The following is a 19,526-nucleotide window of genomic DNA, read 5'->3' as shown; positions in this document are numbered from 1 at the left end:
AAAAAAAAACATATCACGTACCGAAGCTAGAAAATCATTAAAATGTAAAATATGATTTTCAAAGAACTTTAAAAGTTCGTTACTGAATTCTGTCTGTGTATCTATCTGTCTGTTATTTGCGAATTTTTCAATTTTGAGCCACCCATTCGATAGAACATAAACTATCTGAGAAAGTGAGATTTTTTTTTTGCGTCACTCTTACCGTTCCCGAGATATTGGCCAAAAAAAATTGTCCAATTTTGGGAGATTTAACCCTTTCCAGCCCGAATTTTTGTGTGTTGGAAAAACATATGTTCACAGTATTTCCTGTTGTAATGATGCCACATCCTAGATCCTCTGTTTTGCTTCACCGCGAGTAAGTAGAGGTACCAACTTATTAGATTGACCCGAAAGAAGAGTGTAATGATTACATGGGGAAACTGCATGAATTAATATTAGATTTGTGATTATAAAAAGTTAGTGATTCCAAATGTTATCAACGGGCTGGAAAGGGTTGGAGCCATATCTAAGAAATTATAAGTCATAGAGAAATCATATTGGTGTTGATCAATACCTAAGAGGCTAGTAAACATCTTGGTACCAAATAGTAACCGATGACCACTGGCTAACTGGCCATAGTTTTCCAATTATTCGCCAAAAAATAGTTCGAATTTCGAAGAGATTTAAGGAGCCATATCTCGGGAACCGTAAGTCATACGGAGATATTATTTTGAGAATTTTTGTGAGAAACAGAAGACGGTGCGGATAAAAAGATTTACGTATATAAAAAAAAAATGACAGTTGAAGACTCAATATAGAAAGGAATGTAAGTGCCAAAAACAGTAGTTACTGCAACAGAAGGGACAAAAGATAGAATAGAAATACTATTGCTTAGAATTACAAGCTAGCATATAAGAAAGTGAAGCTGTGTATGAAAATCTAACAAAGGCATAAACGTATTAAAAAAATAAGTGAAACAATTTCAAGACGGCACTTACATTGTTTTCTACAGCGAGTCATCAGTTACCATTCCAACTTCATCTCTCATTCTTTTTAAGTGCGTTCTGGCAATGCTCGCGGAGCATTCTCAACTTTTTTTATTTTTTTTTATGAAAGCATTCAATAAATATCGTGTAGTCCTCTGACCTCTTTCCCTATGTAACCTATATGTATATATATGTGTATATATATATATGTGTGTGTATATATATGTATATGTAATATAGGGGCGGATCCAGGATATGATCAAGGGAGGGGCTATAGCCCCTATAGCCCTCCCCTTTGATCCGCCACTATATATATATTGAAAGAAAGTTTAATATATATGTTTGATACCGCACTCAAGCCTTGCATATTATTAAATAATCATTTTTAAAAAATGTGTAATCATTTCACTATATAACTTGACACGGTCACACTCGGAGACTAAAACAAAAATAAAAAAAAAGGAGTCCTAATTTTCTTGACTACTACCAATGGAAGAGAAAAGTAAAAGTATAAATATCGTGTCTAATTTTAACTATTATTACGCTAGATGAACGACACACTTTTCGGTCATTCATTTGTAGTTAGTTTGCTTTCGTTTCATTCACTCGTGTCACTGTGCTGAACAAAATATAAGGGGACGTATGAGCGATATAAAGGTGATGTTACATAATAGAAAATTGTTCCTAATATGAAGTTAATTTTTATTTTTTTACTATATTAATCTGATATTGAAGTATGCCCCTCAAGATTTCCGTTCTGGTACTAGTCTTCTTGTTCACCTCAATCATAGGTTTATTTTTAACAATCACCAGAAACCGCTCAGAGGCAATTTTATACAGGATGACTTAACAACAATAATAACAATGGAAGAGACTTGGGAAGGTATCGGCCAGGACCTGTTTAGTAGGTATGATCCCGTCAATGGTCTGTTAGGACTGAGGAGAAACCCTGGAAAAACCTGTCAGGATGATCGGAATCGAACCCACGACCTCCCGAATGTGAAGCCAACGCTCTACCACTTGAACTACTTCGCTTGGTGTTGGTGGGCAACGTGGAAATTTTAATACTTTTCTCTTTCTTGAGAGGTGTAAAATGAGTGATCATTGACCAAGCATTTTTCAAATCCATTAATTAAATTTTAAGAATAGCCATACCTAAAGAACCATTCAACAAGAAAAGCGTCACGCGAAATCGGGGTTTCAGAAATTCATATCTTCCCGTGATTGGTTTCGAATATATATATATATATATATATATATATATATATATATATATATATATATATATATATATATATATATATATATATATATATATATATATATATATAATATTAGTATGACGCTAAATTCGTTGTACAAAAGCAGAGGAGTGATTCCTGAGAGTAAAACAAAATAGTTCCTATAAACATTGGGCGAACACTCCATCGTTTACGTGTTATAGGCTGCCGAAAACATGAAAAAATGAATTCTAAAGGTCCATAGCTCCAAAACTGTGGGATCTACTGTAGTCGCCTCAAGACTTCACTTCGGAACTAGTATGTGCTCTATCCAAGAATACATGTTTTAGGATCCTAAGTTACTCACGCAACAATTTTTATGGGGGTAGTTGGAGATTACTTTATATCATAGGCCCGTAGTCAAACTTCCTCTATAAAAATTGTTGTGGAACCACCTCAGGATTCTGAAACACGCATTTTTGGATAGGGCACATACTAGTTCCTAAGTGAAGTCTTGACCCGACTACGGTAGGTCCCATAGTTTTGGAGCTAGGAACCTTTAAAATTCATTTTTTCATGTTTTTGGCAGCCTATAACACGTAAACGATGGGGCTTTCCCCCTATCTTTGTTTATTGGAACTTTTTTTTTTTTTTTTTGTTTTACTCTCAGGAATCACTCCTCTGCTTTTGTACAACGAATTTAGCGCCATATTTAAATAAATAAATAAATAAATAAATTTTTCGAAGACCATTCCTATTTTCAATTGGGAAAGTTTTGTCTCGCATCTCGTCACAAGTATTCTTGTCTCGGTAGGCAGCATTATCGCTAGAATATACGGTAGCCAACATTATCGCAAAAATTGGACACAAAGAAAAGCATTCAAGAGATTTTTGTAGTAATATTAACCAACGAAGATGCAAAATTACTTTAAATATTTTAAGCGCGAATGGTGAAAGTGTTTAGATTTGAGAATATGAGAATCAATACTACAGTAAATTTTAGTACTCTAAAGTTCAGAAACGTTTGGCTTACTTAATTATTAAATTCTGTTAGCTGTAGTTTTACATAAGTTTAGACCAGGTTGGCTAGATTCTGTGTGTCCTTCTGAAGTCACCTGTTGGCAGCACTAAATATAATCCAGAATACACAGAATACTGGATAAAGAACAGCTATATGATATATGTAGCTGAGTGTGCACTTTAAACGTATAAGTTACAATAATGCAGTTAAATTCACAGGAAAAACTATTAGTATTGTTATATTGTTTTATAACTTTTAAAACGACGCTTCGTATTTATCTACGGGTAATTTGCGTGTCTTCACATGACTATACTTTTAATTGCGATATAGTATATTAATGGTATGATGATACCATGACACAAGAAGTCTTGAATCGTCGTAGTTTTAACAGGTATTATTATTTGTTATATAACAATCTATGGGAGAAAATAAGCAAAATACCAGGCAGTTTTTAGGAAAAGTTTTTATGTATTTCCTGTGGTTATTTAATGTACAGTATTACAATAGACAAACGTATGATAATTATAAAAAATATTACTTTAAGTGGTACTTATTCTGTGCTTGTTGCTACGCAAGCTTGAAAACTCAAACTCTTACAGAATACTCTTTTAAACAAAAATACATGCGAACAGATTTTTTTAAAAAATATACAGGATGTTTCAAAACAACACCTACAACGTTTGTGAAGTGATTCCTGACACCAAGATAAGACAAAAAGTATAGACCAACCTGGGTGCACAAATGCTTCCTTTCGGAGTTATAGGATGCCGAAAATATGAAAAAAAAAGCGAACTTGAAAAGTGCATAGTTGCAATATTATGGAACTTAGCATAGTCAGGTGAAAACTTCACTTAGAAATTATGTGCTATCCAAAAATACCTGTTTCAGAATCTTACGGTACTCACGCAACTATTTTTATAGAGACAGTTTGGCTACGGGCATATAATTTGAAGTATTCACCGTCCGTGAGTACTTCACCGTCCGTAAGTACCGAAGGATTATGAAACATTAGGGCACATACTAGTTCCTAAATAGTCTTGACCCGACTACGGTAGGTCCCATAGTATTGCAGCTAAGGACCTTTTAAAGTTCATTTTTTCGTGTTTTCGTCGGCCTATAACTCCGAAAAGAAGCATTTTTGTACCCAGGTTGGTCTATACTTTTCGCCTTATCTTGGTGCCAAACGTTGTCAGTGTTGTTTTGAAATACCCTGTATAATATAATCATATCTTAAAGTCTAGAATTTTTTGGTATTAACAATGCTTTTGAACATCACTTGACATAATTTAAAGGCGCAAGTAAAAATATATCTCTTGTATTACTCTATTTCATAACCAAATACAGGCTTCCTTACAGCCTTACATAATTAATCACACCTGGAAGTATCTTCAGTTGCGTCACACTTGCTTGTTATGGGTGATTAGCATATGCATCTCAGCCTGAGAGGAAACACTTCAATTCCAGGTTAGAAGTTCTTCCATCTTTACGTATAATAAAGTACGGAAGTGCCTTGGCATAGTTATTACATTAAATTTTCTTTACCTTGAAATACATCTCAGTAACATTAGTTTTCGCTACATATCTTTGTCTACCCTCTAGGTTATTCCAAAAACCAAAAATGACCTTGTTCCAACGCTTGTATAATCATTAATTCGAAACTGTGGCATTTTTGTAAATAAAAGTACCTAGATTATTATTTTTGCCACATTTCCTTTTTAATGTTAATTTTCCTCGTAACAAGTTTTTAGAACTACCATGTAATAACTTTAAAATGTAAATCTCAAAGTGTATTTGTTTACAACGCTTAAAATACCTGGAGTGCACGTGTGTGGTATTTCGTGCGAAAGTATTCTCCCAATTTTCCTTATCTATGACCTTCTACCAGGCTATTAAAAAGACATTGATGATAAATAGTAAAATTAATTAAAATATTGTGAGGTGTCGGCAAGTTTGTTCTGATTTTTCTCCTTCTGTAAAAAATATTTTTTTTTGTTGTCAATATTTCCGGGAAACCTTATAAGGAGATAAAATATGCCATTAAGATGTTTTGGTAATGGTTGTAGAATTTTATTCAGCAGTCACAGGAAGGAAGGAGAGAGAGAGGATGAGAGAAATAGATGAAAGAGGAGGAAGATGGAAGGAGAAAGAGAAAAGAAATAAAGAGGAAGAAAGAAAGATAGATAGATGAAGAGAGAGAGATAAAAGTAAACAAATGCACACATACACACACATATACTATATATGTTCTATTGTTATTGTGTCGGAACGATTCGACCAATATTAATCGAGATTTTTAGACTTCCAAACTATGTTATGCGAAATCTTAGTTGAGTTTGGCGGCCTTCTCCAAAACAGAGTTCATAAAGAAGGGAACTACTATATGGACCTAAATCCTGTGCAGCTGGAGGGTGCACAGTCCATCATGCAAGATCAAACCAGTCCCTATCGTGTCACCACACTATCTCGCTTCCAACAGAGCATTCATTGACATTGTCAATAAAAAGTGACTGAAGATACGGACGAAGTGACTGCTTCCGTGTTAAATAGTCCACTTGCTACTCTACCTATTGGACCAATTTGACCTACTTATGGTCGATCACTGCGTATACATGCGACTGCTATTTGCGTTGTGGAAATATTGGGAGATACTTATGACTCCTGTCCACCGGAAAAATATATATACACTGTTAAAGATAAAACCTATGAATCATATTTCTTAATTACATTTAATTATTGTTCACACGTGTTACAAACCTTCAAGTAAACATTTGTTTACTTTAGATGTTCAAAATGTTGGCCGTTGGCGGCCAAACACCTAACAGAACGACGAGCGGTCACTGCAGCTACAACGTTCAATGTATCAATGAAGATCGATGCACATGCCTCTGTAATCTTCTGGTGAAGGTTCTCGAGCGTGCACGGCTTACTTCGATACACTTCGTCTTTCACAGTTCCCCACAAGAAGTCGTCCGTTGGGGGGTAAGATCTGGCGAACGGCGAGGCTGCTCGAACGCCAAGCGTGTACCTGCCGTTTTCTTATCTCACTAACAATGGTGACAGTACCGACATCTGTTGACCGAAAAACCGTACTAACTGAAAACAATTGACAATAGCGACAACTGTTGGGCGAAAAACCATACTACAATATACTTAAATTTCAGAACAATTGTCAATGTCACGTGTTCTGATACAGAATGACAAAGAGTTGATACATTTTTCTGGCGGACTCTCTATAATGCTGATTGATTGATTTAGAGTTCTGTGTCCCTTTAAGAGTCTTCATCCCGGCGAAATTAAAATACCGCTAATTTTACAGTAATTATGTGATATCTTCAAATAGATAAAAGATAATTGAAATATGGAACAAGAGCGCCCTAGACAATATTATTTTGCGTGAGGTATCGTTATCACAAGTCACCTAGTGGCTTTCCGTTTTCAGCTGTTTAGAAACGCGAAAATAAATGCCGATTTTCAAAATGGCTCGAAATCAAAAGCAGATAAGTGAGTCGTGATAACGGTTTCTCGTGTAAAATAATATTGTCTATTGAGCTCTTGTTCCACATTTCGATTATCTTTTATCTATTTGAAGATATCACATAATTACTGTAAAATTAGCGGTATTTTAATTTCGCCGGGATGAAGACTCTTAAGTAGCCAAGCTGTATGAGGCTTGGACTTAGAGCTCTACGTGGAATCCGAACCACATTAGCTCCAACCGGCAATCAAACCCAGGTCTCCCACGTCAAAAGCGTATACATTATCCACAATAATCCCATAAGGAACCCACGGGTACTCGACTCTGTAATTAGCTAGATATGTCACTTGTACGTATGTGCATTGCTTACTACGTCTGAACAGTTTCATTTCGGTGTTCATTTAATTGCACATACATTCTAACATTCTTTCTTTTACTAGAAAGTACATTTGCCTTGACGCAACTTCTGAACATTGTTGGATGGTCCCCACCGTTTATAATTATGTTTTCACTGGTGCATAGAGACTAACATTGTAATTATTTTAACTAAAAACTTATTGGGAAATATCAGATAAACTTCGTTGTTTAAACATAAACATAAATAATGTATTCAAGTGTGTGAATAACAATGAAGAAACGCAGTACATACACATAAAAGGTCATATTATGAGGTAAGCAACTGACAAATAACGTTATGTAGGAAAAATATATAGAGTGAGTACAAGGACAAGTGTGAATAATTGGTCGTTGTTGTATGATTTCAGTAGAATACATTCTTCAGAAAATTTAAATAAATACCTGCGCTTGTTATATAATAAAGATAATGATCTTGTGCATTTGTCGGAAGTAACCTAACCAGAGAAATTGCAGTATAATCAGTGTTTTTGCGTAATGTCCACTTTTTTCCTGTTCTGTGAGGAAATTTAGAAATATATTGCGTTCAAGAAATCTCCCCACTAGGGTTTCTTCCAGTGTTTTTGAAGGTGCACTGCCCCCTGGAGCTCTGAGTGTCCCCTTGGTGGAGACAAAAGTAATACGTCTATAATACTCGTATAATAAAAAAATAGAATAGTACCGTGTGAAAATGTGCCCCTCCGAATACCATAAGTATGCCCTCCCGGAACATTTTTTTCTGAAACTGCTCCCCGCAGTGGATCTAGGTACTTAAACAATCATTTTTCTCCTTGTGTATAGGTATGTTATGTTAATTCAGATGTCCCATACAGGCAGGAAAGAAGCTAAACTTCCAACTCAGTAGAGACATATACTACACAAAAATGGTTTGCATGGCAATGTAACGTTGTTGTTAGTGATGAGCAAATGCAAGACCAAGACCGAGACCACTTGGTCTTGCACATCCAGTCTTGGTCTTGGTCTTGCACATCCAGTCTTGGTCTTGGTCTTGCACATCCAGTCTTGGTCTTGGTCTTGCACATCCAGTCTTGGTCTTGGTCTTGCACATCCAGTCTTGGTCTTGGTCTTGCACATCCAGTCTTGGTCTTGCACATCCAGTCTTGGTCTTGCACATCCAGTCTTGGTCTTGCACATCCAGTCTTGGTCTTGGTCTTGCACATCCAGTCTTGGTCTTGGTCTTGGTCTTGCACATCCAGTCTTGGTCTTGGTCTTGGTCTTGCACATCCAGTCTTGGTCTTGGTCTTGGTCTTGCACATCCAGTCTTGGTCTTGCACATCCAGTCTTGGTCTTGGTCTTGGTCTTGCACATCCAGTCTTGGTCTTGGTCTTGGTCTTGCACATCCAGTCTTGGTCTTGGTCTTGGTCTTGCACATCCAGTCTTGGTCTTGGTCTTGGTCTTGCACATCCAGTCTTGGTCTTGGTCTTGGTCTTGCACACCCAGTCTTGGTCTTGGTCTTGCACACCCAGTCTTGGTCTTGCACACCCGGTCTTGGTCTTGCACACACAGTCTTGGTCTTGCACACCCGGTCTTGGTCTTGCACACACAGTCTTGGTCTTGGTCTTGCACACCGGTCTTGGTCTTGCACACACAGTCTTGGTCTTGGTCTTGCACACCGGTCTTGGTCTTGCACACCGGTCTTGGTCTTGCACACCGGTCTTGGTCTTGCACACACAGTCTTGGTCTTGCACACCCAGTCTTGGTCTTGGTCTTGCACATCCAGTCTTGGTCTTGGTCTTGGTCTTGGTCTTGCACATCCAGTCTTGGTCTTGGTCTTGCACACCCAGTCTTGGTCTTGGTCTTGCACACCCAGTCTTGGTCTTGGTCTTGCACACCCAGTCTTGGTCTTGGTCTTGCACACCCGGTCTTGGTCTTGCACACCCAGTCTTGGTCTTGCACACACAGTCTTGGTCTTGGTCTTGCACACCGGTCTTGGTCTTGCACACACAGTCTTGGTCTTGGTCTTGCACATCCAGTCTTGGTCTTGGTCTTGCACATCCAGTCTTGGTCTTGGTCTTGCACATCCAGTCTTGGTCTTGGTCTTGGTCTTGGTCTTGCACATCCAGTCTTGGTCTTGGTCTTGCACACCCAGTCTTGGTCTTGGTCTTGCACACCCAGTCTTGGTCTTGGTCTTGCACACCCAGTCTTGGTCTTGGTCTTGCACACCCGGTCTTGGTCTTGCACACCCGGTCTTGGTCTTGCACACCCAGTCTTGGTCTTGCACACCCAGTCTTGGTCTTGCACACACAGTCTTGGTCTTGGTCTTGCACACACAGTCTTGGTCTTGGTCTTGCACACACAGTCTTGGTCTTGCACACACAGTCTTGGTCTTGCACACACAGTCTTGGTCTTGCACACACAGTCTTGGTCTTGGTCTTGCACACACAGTCTTGGTCTTGGTCTTGCACACACAGTCTTGGTCTTGCACACACAGTCTTGGTCTTGGTCTTGCACACACAGTCTTGGTCTTGGTCTTGCACACACAGTCTTGGTCTTGGTCTTGCACACCGGTCTTGGTCTTGCACACACAGTCTTGGTCTTGGTCTTGCACACACAGTCTTGGTCTTGGTCTTGCACACACAGTCTTGGTCTTGCACACACAGTCTTGGTCTTGGTCTTGCACACACAGTCTTGGTCTTGCACACACAGTCTTGGTCTTGCACACACAGTCTTGGTCTTGCACACACAGTCTTGGTCTTGCACACACAGTCTTGGTCTTGCACACACAGTCTTGGTCTTGCACACACAGTCTTGGTCTTGCACACACAGTCTTGGTCTTGCACACACAGTCTTGGTCTTGCTTTTAAAAAATCTTATGCTTTTCATAAGTAAATTTTACCCTGAATATAAGGGATAATAAATTCTACAATGCTCCAATAGTAACGGAAATAGAATGTATGTTTCAAAATGTAATACACTTTATCTTCGTGTATGATGATAGTGTACAACATAGGCGATTACCTTTTTATTTTTTTCCAATGTATGCCCACGCTTTACTACTTATAAGATAAATCACAACGTTTCGTAATCTTTTTATATATGTTTTTTTCAACAGATCCAATAATCCACTGGTTCCCAAACTAGAGAGGGTACCTCTGAAATGCATATTTTTTCGCGCACTACCCTAGTCAACTGTTACAAGTTGGTCACAAGGAAGCGAGTGACGTTAGATTTACATGGAAGTTGCACAACCCGATGTGACGTAATGTCACGTGGTGTTATCATGGGGTCAAGGTGGCACAAAACGAGCCCTACGGCTTCTAACCCCTTTCGCTCGCTCAGCTATGTTTCATAACGTAAGCAAATCACTTTTTATGCATTATATATATATATATATATATATATATATATATATATATATATATATATATATATAATATTACGTGCAAGGATAAATGAGTATTATTTTTTATCTTATTTTATTGATAAAAATGTTATGCTACATGGCGAGAAACGGATAGCCAATCAGAACCGTGTATTTAGCTCCTACGCCTAGGGTCAAGCGTGATTACAATATCATGTACCCCTGAGACGCATGAAAGAAAATCAAGACGGCCCAGATTACTGAAATACCATGAATTGCAAAATTATTTTTACACTCTGAAGGCGTCAATTTTTTTTATTTTATTTTTTTTTTAAGCTCGATTAGCTAATCTTTGTATTGAACAAACTTCCATTGAGATGAAAGATTGGAGGCTTTCGAAACGTAAATATGGAGGGAAAAAAAATGAGAATTAGCTGGGTTGAACGCGAAGTGAATGAGAAGGTATTAGAAATACAGTAGTAGCAGTAGCGGAGAAAAGAAGAATTTTAGATATAATTAAGAGAAGGAAGAGGAACTGGTTGGGACATTGGCTGAGGAGGAACTGTATTATGAGGGACGTGCTAGATGGTATAGTGGAAGGAAAGAGAGGGGAAAAGCGAAGGAGACTGGAGAAGGTATTAAAACCGAAAATTGCTACGTCAAGACGAAGAGACTAGCTGAGGACCATCGTACATCGAAACTTCTCAGATGCAGCAAGTGAGCTGCCATTAATGGCAGAATAGCTATGATGATGGTATGTTTAGCAATATTGGCAAAAAAGAGAGAGAAATTAAAGTGATATTGATTATAGTCAAACCAGGTTAAAATAAATTTTGGAAGCATGCATGAAATTGTTTTTGCTCTCGCCACTTGCGGTTTTCATTTTGCAAATTTCTTCTTACTGGACATTTGTGGCGTTTCGTCAGCAGACTAACTAACTCACTCACTCACTCTATGGCCTATGGAACCCGGAGGTTCAATGCCGCGTTCACAAAAGCTCTCCACTGACTTCTATCCTTAGCTAACTGCATCCAGTTTCTACTTTGTATTCCAATCTCTGCGAGATCCATCTTAGTATTGTCCTCCCATCTGCGCCTAGGTCTTCCTAATGGTCGTTTTCCGATTGGTCTTCCAGTCAAGACTTTGAAAGCGTTTCTACTTTCTTCCATTCTAGCTACATGACCCGCCCACCTAAGCCTCCTAGACTTGACGACCCTAACAATGTTGGGTAAACCATATAAATTATGTAGTTCCTCGTTATGAAGTTTCTGCCATTCCCCATTCCCGTTCCTCTTGGGTCCGAATATTCGTCTAAGGATCTTGTTCTCAAATACTTTCAGTCTATGTTCTTCCCTCGGAGTAAGTGACCATGTTTCGCAGCCATACAGAACAAGAGGCATGATTATCGTTTTGTATATTTTAGGCTTCAATTCCTCGACAGAATTCGCGACGACAAGAGATTTTGAATCGAATAGTAACACGAATTCCCTGCTTTTGGTCGACATTTAATTTCTCCGTGAATATGATTTTCCTATGTTAATATTGACCCTAGATATTTGAAACTATCCACTTTATCAAAAATATTATTTAATATTTTAACGCATCGTCAGCAGACTGCATGAGGCAAAGCAGCTGAAGGATGAAAAACAAATCCCTGTTTTGCTATATTTATCCCAGGACGATTAGGATTTAGATTTCTGAGCTTTCGGTATCTATGGCCGTTACGTATGAAGAATGACGTTCCTGGCTAGCACACTATCCGGAGAAAGGGAAGGTAGCGGCCTGGGATCTATAAGTTAGGTACCACCCCGACATTTGCCTGGTGTGAATGAGGAAAACCCAGGAAAACCTCAATGAGGACGGCTGGCCTAAAAAAGCTTTTTACGCTTTTTCGATCGAGTGCCCCCATCGGAAATCGAACCCGGAACCGAAGGCGAGATTATCCTAGGACGAGTCGACAAACTTTACCACCTCGAAAGTCAAAGAATTAAGTTTACTTCAGATAACACACACCCATAGAATAGTATCTGATTCGTAACGACAAATAATTTTGAACTGAATAACACGAATTTCCTTCTTACAGTCGATATTTAGTTTCTTCATCTTCGTGGATATGATTTTGGTCTGGTAATATTGATCCTAGATTTTTGAAAGTATTCACTTTATTTATAGTTTTTTTTTTTTTTTTTAATTATCATTATGAATCATATGTAACACTAAAGCAGTCTAAAGCAGTGTTTGATGTCTGACTCAGGTGAAACTAGGTTGCCCACAAGAGTCGTGAGATTTCTTGTATCATGTTCCAATAAAAAAATTTTAAAAAAAGTTTAAAATTATTATACACGCATATACTTTGTGATGTCTCCTTTGTAAAAGTTCTATTAAAAAACAAAATTAACAATATAATCCAACCAAAAAAACACGTCCTATAACATTGTTACAAAAAAACTAATACGCAAACAAATTTTCCAGTGGCATCAAAATATATTAGATAAACATTTTCAAGGTAATTATTTTTTAAAAAATTGAAAAAAAAAACATATTTTCCATATAATAAAAAGAAACCAGCATAAACAGTGCCTTTCTAAATCCAAAATAATTTTTGTAATAATATAAAACTTGGCGTTTTAAAAAAAAAAGATGGATCATTCGACCTGCACCCGCTAATAGTGTAGTTTGGTATATTCAATCTGCATCCAGGATGAACCAACCAGGACTAACAGTCGTGAAAAGAGGCCTGAGTTTGTAAGTATGCACTGTGTTGATAAACTTTTGCATAACATATTGTCGTGAAAAGAGGACTACGTAACATTTAAAAACACACGAGAGAACCAGAAATTTATCCTTGGTACAACTCCAACCACTATACTTTTTATATCTTATATCATAATCTTGTAATATTATTTGTTTCTATATTATTATCATCTAAGGTAACAGTTTTAATAAATACCTCAAATAAATAACACTTGTCCTTTTTATTAGCATTTTAATTACTTAACGTGAAAATTAATTGTTGCTATATTTAGTAACATATTAGCAGTGGCGTATTTACGATTTTGTTTCGAGAGGGGCTTTGCTAATTTTCGGGGGGGGGCTTTGCCTGAAAATGTGAAAATTCTGCAAGATATTTCATATACTTTACTATAGTAAGATTTCGGGGGGGGGGTTAAGCCCGGAAGCCACCCCCCTAAATACGCCACTGCATATTAGTATCATATTACTTGTACCGTCTCTATTTTTGTCGTGGAATCGAGATGAGAATTGTCACGTTCATAGTCTCATCTCGTTTTCTAGAAGACATTTCTCGTCCTGTGGGTAACCACTACGTATTGGCGAGAGGAATAAGTGATAAAACCCCAACCTAAGTTGCGAACTTTGTTACAACAATGTTACTTATGAGCTTTTTCTCCCTTTATTTTTTCAGTATCTTCAGAGTGGATGGTTGTACCACTACAGCTTCAGATGCCAGCCTGTTGATTACTCTGATAATCCTCTAGCATTACGGGTAAGTAGCCGTATATCAGTTGTAGTCAGTGGCGGGAGAACGTAATGTCACAAGAGGGAGGGAGAATGTAACCAAATCTGAATGCATGAATTTGAAAAGGTTATGGGATTTCTCTTTCCGTCCCCTTCACCATTGATTTTTCCCCCCTACGTACTAACTATTAATCATAAGTAGAAGCTTTGCTTTGTATATACTTAAACACAAACAAACTATTTGCTGAGCAAAACAATATATTCACATAAAAAACTACATACGTGGTACAGTTTCGCCAACTAACATTTTGGCTTCATCAGACACTAAAGTAAAGATAGTGTTAGTTGGCGAAATTGTAACACGTATGTAGTTTTTTTTATGTGAATATATTGTTTTGCTCAGCAAATAGTTTGTTTGTGTTTAAAAATTCAGTCTTAGTCAAGTAAAATTTACTTAAAATAATTTATGCTACTTTATCATTCTGACAAATGAAAAGACGGAGTTGAGTTGATTTTGAGTTTCACGTCCCGTTCAACAGCGAAGCTATATGAGACGTGGACCTACTGATTAACGTGGAATCCGAACCACATGAGCTCCCGCCGGGAATCGAACCCGGGTCTCCCATGCCAAAGGCGCGTACGCTAACCGCTTAGCCACGAAGCAGCTCTAATGAAAATACGGAGTACAGGTAATTGATCATTTCGGTCTGCAGGAGTGATTAAAAAAAAATCGCACAAAGGAAATCCGTGAAACCCCGTTAACATTTTGTAGGACACACGTTGCACCATTGATACTCTCTTACATTTCGATTTCTAGAAAGAAGTATCATAGGCAATTTCATACAGTACTAACAAGGTAGGTAATTCCAAATAATACAGTATGGAATAGCAATAAAAGCCCCTATTACCCAAGTTCAAATCCTTAGGCCAGCCACCGTGATTGAAGATTTCTTCAACACGCCAGGCAAATACTAGGATCGTACATCAACTTAGAAAGACGGCTTTATAGAATAATGGTATTTTTTTTCAAAAAGTCTTATTATTATTATTATTATTATTATTATTATTATTATTATTATTATTATTATTATTATTATTATTATTATTATTATTTTGAAAGGACTGTAATGTTGGAATTTCTTATTTCCAGTTGCTAATTTATTTCCTTACATTTTACAATTAAAGTACTTTTATAAAATACGATAATGAACCAAATATCAAGAGTTTTCCATTCTAATTGCCGTTAGTGTTCAGAAGGTAGAGGTATATAGATAATTATATTTTAGCAATTTTCTTTAAGTCAAGCATCTTCGATTTGTAATTAATTGAAACATGGCGAAAGAAATTTTACTATTCGTTTGCACTAATATGCGAGTGTGTAAAACATCAAAAGGAATATATTTGCATTGCATGTTGCAGATTGAACACCGTTACAGCGAATTTGATGGAGCGCGAACAAAATTCTGTATGCATGATTCCCAAACTTTTTTTTTTTTTTTTTTCAATTGTGTTGATCTGGTAATGAGATTTTGATAAATGTATATTTTAAGCCGCCAATTATGAAACTAAGTGTGTACTGAGAATCACGATTGAAGAAAATAATTATAATCACATTAAGGTTATTATTTCAATCCAAGCTTTCAAGTATATTTTTGGAGTTGTTTTGGGATGGTATTGTTTTTCGTATGTTTTACAGTGGCGGATCGAGAAGGTAAAAACTGGAGGCCAGCCAGAACTCAGACTGATAGGTGTATCATGAGTTTATTATAAATTTCCAATATATATATATATATATATATATATATATATATATATATATATATATATATATATATATATATATATATATTATTGGAAATTTATAATAAACTCATATATATATAAAATATGATTTCATTTTTTGTCACTTAAAAACTGGGGGAGCCTAGGCTCCCAACCTTGGCTTACGGTTAGATCAGCTACTGAATTTTTACTCATTAAAACAAAAGGAGGAGAGTCTTTTCGCCTGAGGGGGGAAATTCCTACAACTTTGCCCTGAAATAATCCTAGATTGTTCTGTACGTACATTAGATGTATTTTCCAATATTTGAAATTCCATGTAACCTAAAATGTTGGAAGTAAAACTAACTTATCAAAGTCAGTAGCGAATGAGGATGATAAAGTTTCACTGTAATTTTCTCTTAAATCTGTTACTCCTGAATTGCAGCGAAGTAAATTTATATTCGTAGTAAGAAAACTTCGTATACTGTGCGTGGTATCGAAATATGACTGCTGACCTGACGGTTTGAATCATCCCACCGTGATTTAATAATGTAAGTCAGATTAGTACGAGATCGTTGGAAGAACAATAGCTGATTCAATTTAGTAATGAAATAACGTTTTCATACATTTCACACACATATATAGAATTATATCATATATATATCAGTAGAGCGGCGATTATCCGAAGTAATTGGGGGACATGGGTGTTCGGATAATCGAACTGTACATGTTTATTTGCCAAAAAGAAGTACTGTACAGTAAATTTATTCATAAAAACAGGCATCTCTTTAAGTATTACAAAGTAACGTACAAAGGCAACTTTAGTAGGAAGTATGTGGTATGTGGTACAGTTTATTAAACAAAAATATGTACATATTACATACGCATTTTGCATGAACAGTACACACAGTACACAAAATTAACGTTTAAAAAAATCCTTTAAGCGAGCGAGTACACAGTTCGGTTAAGCGGTCGTTCGGTTGACCGACGTTCGGATAATCGACGCTCTACTGTATATATATAATATATATTCATTGAATTTAGTTGCTTGCACAAAAATTTCTGAACTTAAATAACGTTTATGTACAGGAAAAAAACACTTTGCTTGAACTAGTACATGGTGAGCAAAGGTGAGGGTCCAATTTACAGACCATGTGACTTTGTGGTGGACAACGTTGTGTCTATGGATTTTCGTAGGTTGCACCCGTTTCCTCCCACATGATCATTCCATAAATTTTTCATAATTGTTCACTGTTATTAATTACATCTCCTTTAGTCTACGACGCATAACCATGGAACGTAAATAATAATAATAATAATAATAATAATAATAATAATAATAATAATAATAATAATAATAATAATATAAGGTTAACAATTCGTACATGAAATATTATAAATCAAGGAACGACTAGCAGAATACCTGCCCTTTGCACGGGAAGAGTAAGTTTCATTTTAAACATAAAGGGCACCACAATGTCGATCATTTTTAATGACTTCTACCTGTCACTATCCCCCCCTTAGGAGCACTACTTGGGGGGGGGGGCTAAATTTTTAAGGGCATGGGAAGTGTCACTGTTCACCATCTCAGCGAGCCCGAAAACTATGAATTCGACACTAATATCGGGCATTTTCGATCATTTTTATATACTTCCCCCTCTCCCTCCCCAAACGTTACACTGTCAAAGTGAAGCGACAAAAAAACATCCCCGGCTCAAACCTAATCTATGTTGATAATTTGATCGAGATCGGTCGGGTGGTTCAAAAGTTATTAAATCATAAACATGGTCACTTTCATTTAATATACATATAGGTTTTGTAAATCGGTTATTAAATTTATTTATTTACATTTTACGTTGGTTAAGGATTTGCTATAAATACCGTGTGTTTATCTACTCAGGAGTAAAAAAATGCATCATGCAGCAACAGTATTTTTCATTACTACTTCATATTTACGTTCTATAATCAAATCATATCATAACCGATACGAATGAAATGAACAAATTTATAGCGATAAATTTTATTGCTGGAGACAGGAATAAGCTATTGCTACCTAAAAACCTTAAACTGAAATGCATCATGTGTGCCAGTGCAGAAATAAACATAAATTATTCGGGTTTAAAATTCCCACTCTGTTTTGCGGATGGAAGAATATTTATGATCTGTGTAAGTACCGCGCTTGGTCTTGAAGCGTAGACTATGTCAATCGAAAGGAAACAATATTGTTTCAAGTGCTTTGTATCGGTCAATTTGGTTAGAATTCGTCAAGTTGCTACTTATTGTGTGAATATGGAGGAAGTAAAAAGCTTTTTTTAAGTAAGTAATTCTGAGGAAACTCCACGATTGGAATGATCGATCAACTAAGGCAGCGTTGCTGAATTTTTGATGTCGCGTACTCCTTGTTTCAACTGTTACTTCTCCGCTACCCTCTGAAATAAACGAAGTGCTTTTTTAAACCTATATTTTACATATTATAATAATGAAAATAATGAAGTGAGAAATTAGGAATTAAAAAAAAATTATCATCCATAACAATAAAATATTATTATAGGGAGAGAGAGAGAGATTGGGAAAAATGTAATCCAACCAGTTAGGCCTAATATAATAACTTCAATACCTGAGTAATATGATGGGTGATGCCGTCTATCAAACGTCAACTTCCGTATGTCTGGATCAGAATTGTGTAAATTCAGACGTATGATAGATCTGGCTGAATGTTAAGTATGATCTGGTATTTGTTTTTCCTTTGTACGAGATGGGGGAGGGGGAGAATGTCGCACTGATGTGTAGTTTCAAATGGCAGCAGACACCTTACAACACCTTTTTGGCAATTTCACGATAAACAGTTTTAGACTGGAATCAAAGCTCCATAACATCAATGAAGGAAACGGCATTTTGAACTTCGAATCATGAGAGAGTTCGGTAAGTTATTTTTCTTCGACAGATCATCATCGTAGGTGTTTTACCATTGTTGACATGTCACGTACCGTAACTGAAAAGCTTCCATGCTCCACGGTCTTCCGCTAACCTCTTCGTCTTCACGTGCGATTTTTCTGTTTTAATATCGTCCATTAATTGTAATCTCCTTCGCCCCTCCTCTTTTTTGTCTAGCACGTCCTTCATGATACAGTTTCTTCTTAGCCAATATCCCAACCAGTTTCTCTTCCTCTTCTTAATAATATCTAAAATTGTTCTTTCTCTTCCACCATTTCTAACATCCTCTCATTGATTTTTCACTCGACCCCTGCTAATTCTCTCCATTCTTCTCCACACCCACATTTTAAATGCTTCCAGTCGTTTTTAATCATTTTTGCGTAATGTCCATTTTCTGACACTCTCAGTACAATACCCCACACGAAACATTTTATAGATCTTTCTCTCAACTCTCTCTCTCTCTCTATTCAAGATCTCATAAAAATAGTCTTTTTTCCCTCCTAAAGAATTCTTTTGCTATTCCTATCCTTGCTTTTATTCAAGTAGCAAGTCTATATTTCAAGTCTAAAAAGGCAATTTTCATTCATTTTTTTCATTTAAATTGAGGATAAATCGAAAAATACAGACGTGGTTGAGACGCCAAGGGTCTCAAATGTTCAATCATACTTACAGCAACGTCCTCAGAAAGGATTTGTTCATTGAAATCAATGAAATCACTCAATATTTATTTATTTATTTAATTTATTAAGGAATGGAATTCCAGATACAGCTAATGCCATTTTGCACAGGAATATCGAACAGAATCCAATAATAGCAATAATATATAAAATAATATCCAGAAAGGTTAACAATAGTGGACTAGAATTTACCCACTAAAATGACGTCGGAGTGCAGTTATATGCAGCTTCAGAATGAAATATAACTACTAGCCTAGTGTGACATTTTGTTACATAACTTA

The 19,526-nt window shown here is 36.6% G+C and overlaps 1 protein-coding gene across 1 annotated transcript in view; it reads left to right on the top strand.

The window, feature by feature from the left end:
* LOC145672936 (very long chain fatty acid elongase 7-like) overlaps window positions 1-19,526 on the top strand; it is a 198,979-nt gene that overhangs the window by 108,020 nt on the left and 71,433 nt on the right. Inside the window, exon 4 of the mRNA XM_081742163.1 lies at window positions 13,821-13,901. Coding sequence (XP_081598289.1) covers window positions 13,821-13,901 — 81 coding nt within the window. The remainder of the gene's footprint in view (window positions 1-13,820; window positions 13,902-19,526) is intronic.

Source organism: Thermobia domestica, chromosome 16, assembly GCF_964235325.1.
Source record: "Thermobia domestica chromosome 16, izTheDome1.hap1.1, whole genome shotgun sequence".
In the NCBI taxonomy this organism is placed as follows: Eukaryota; Metazoa; Arthropoda; class Insecta; order Zygentoma; family Lepismatidae; genus Thermobia; species Thermobia domestica.
Note: the sequence above shows the minus strand (reverse complement) of the source record. Positions and strands in the feature narration are given on the sequence as shown.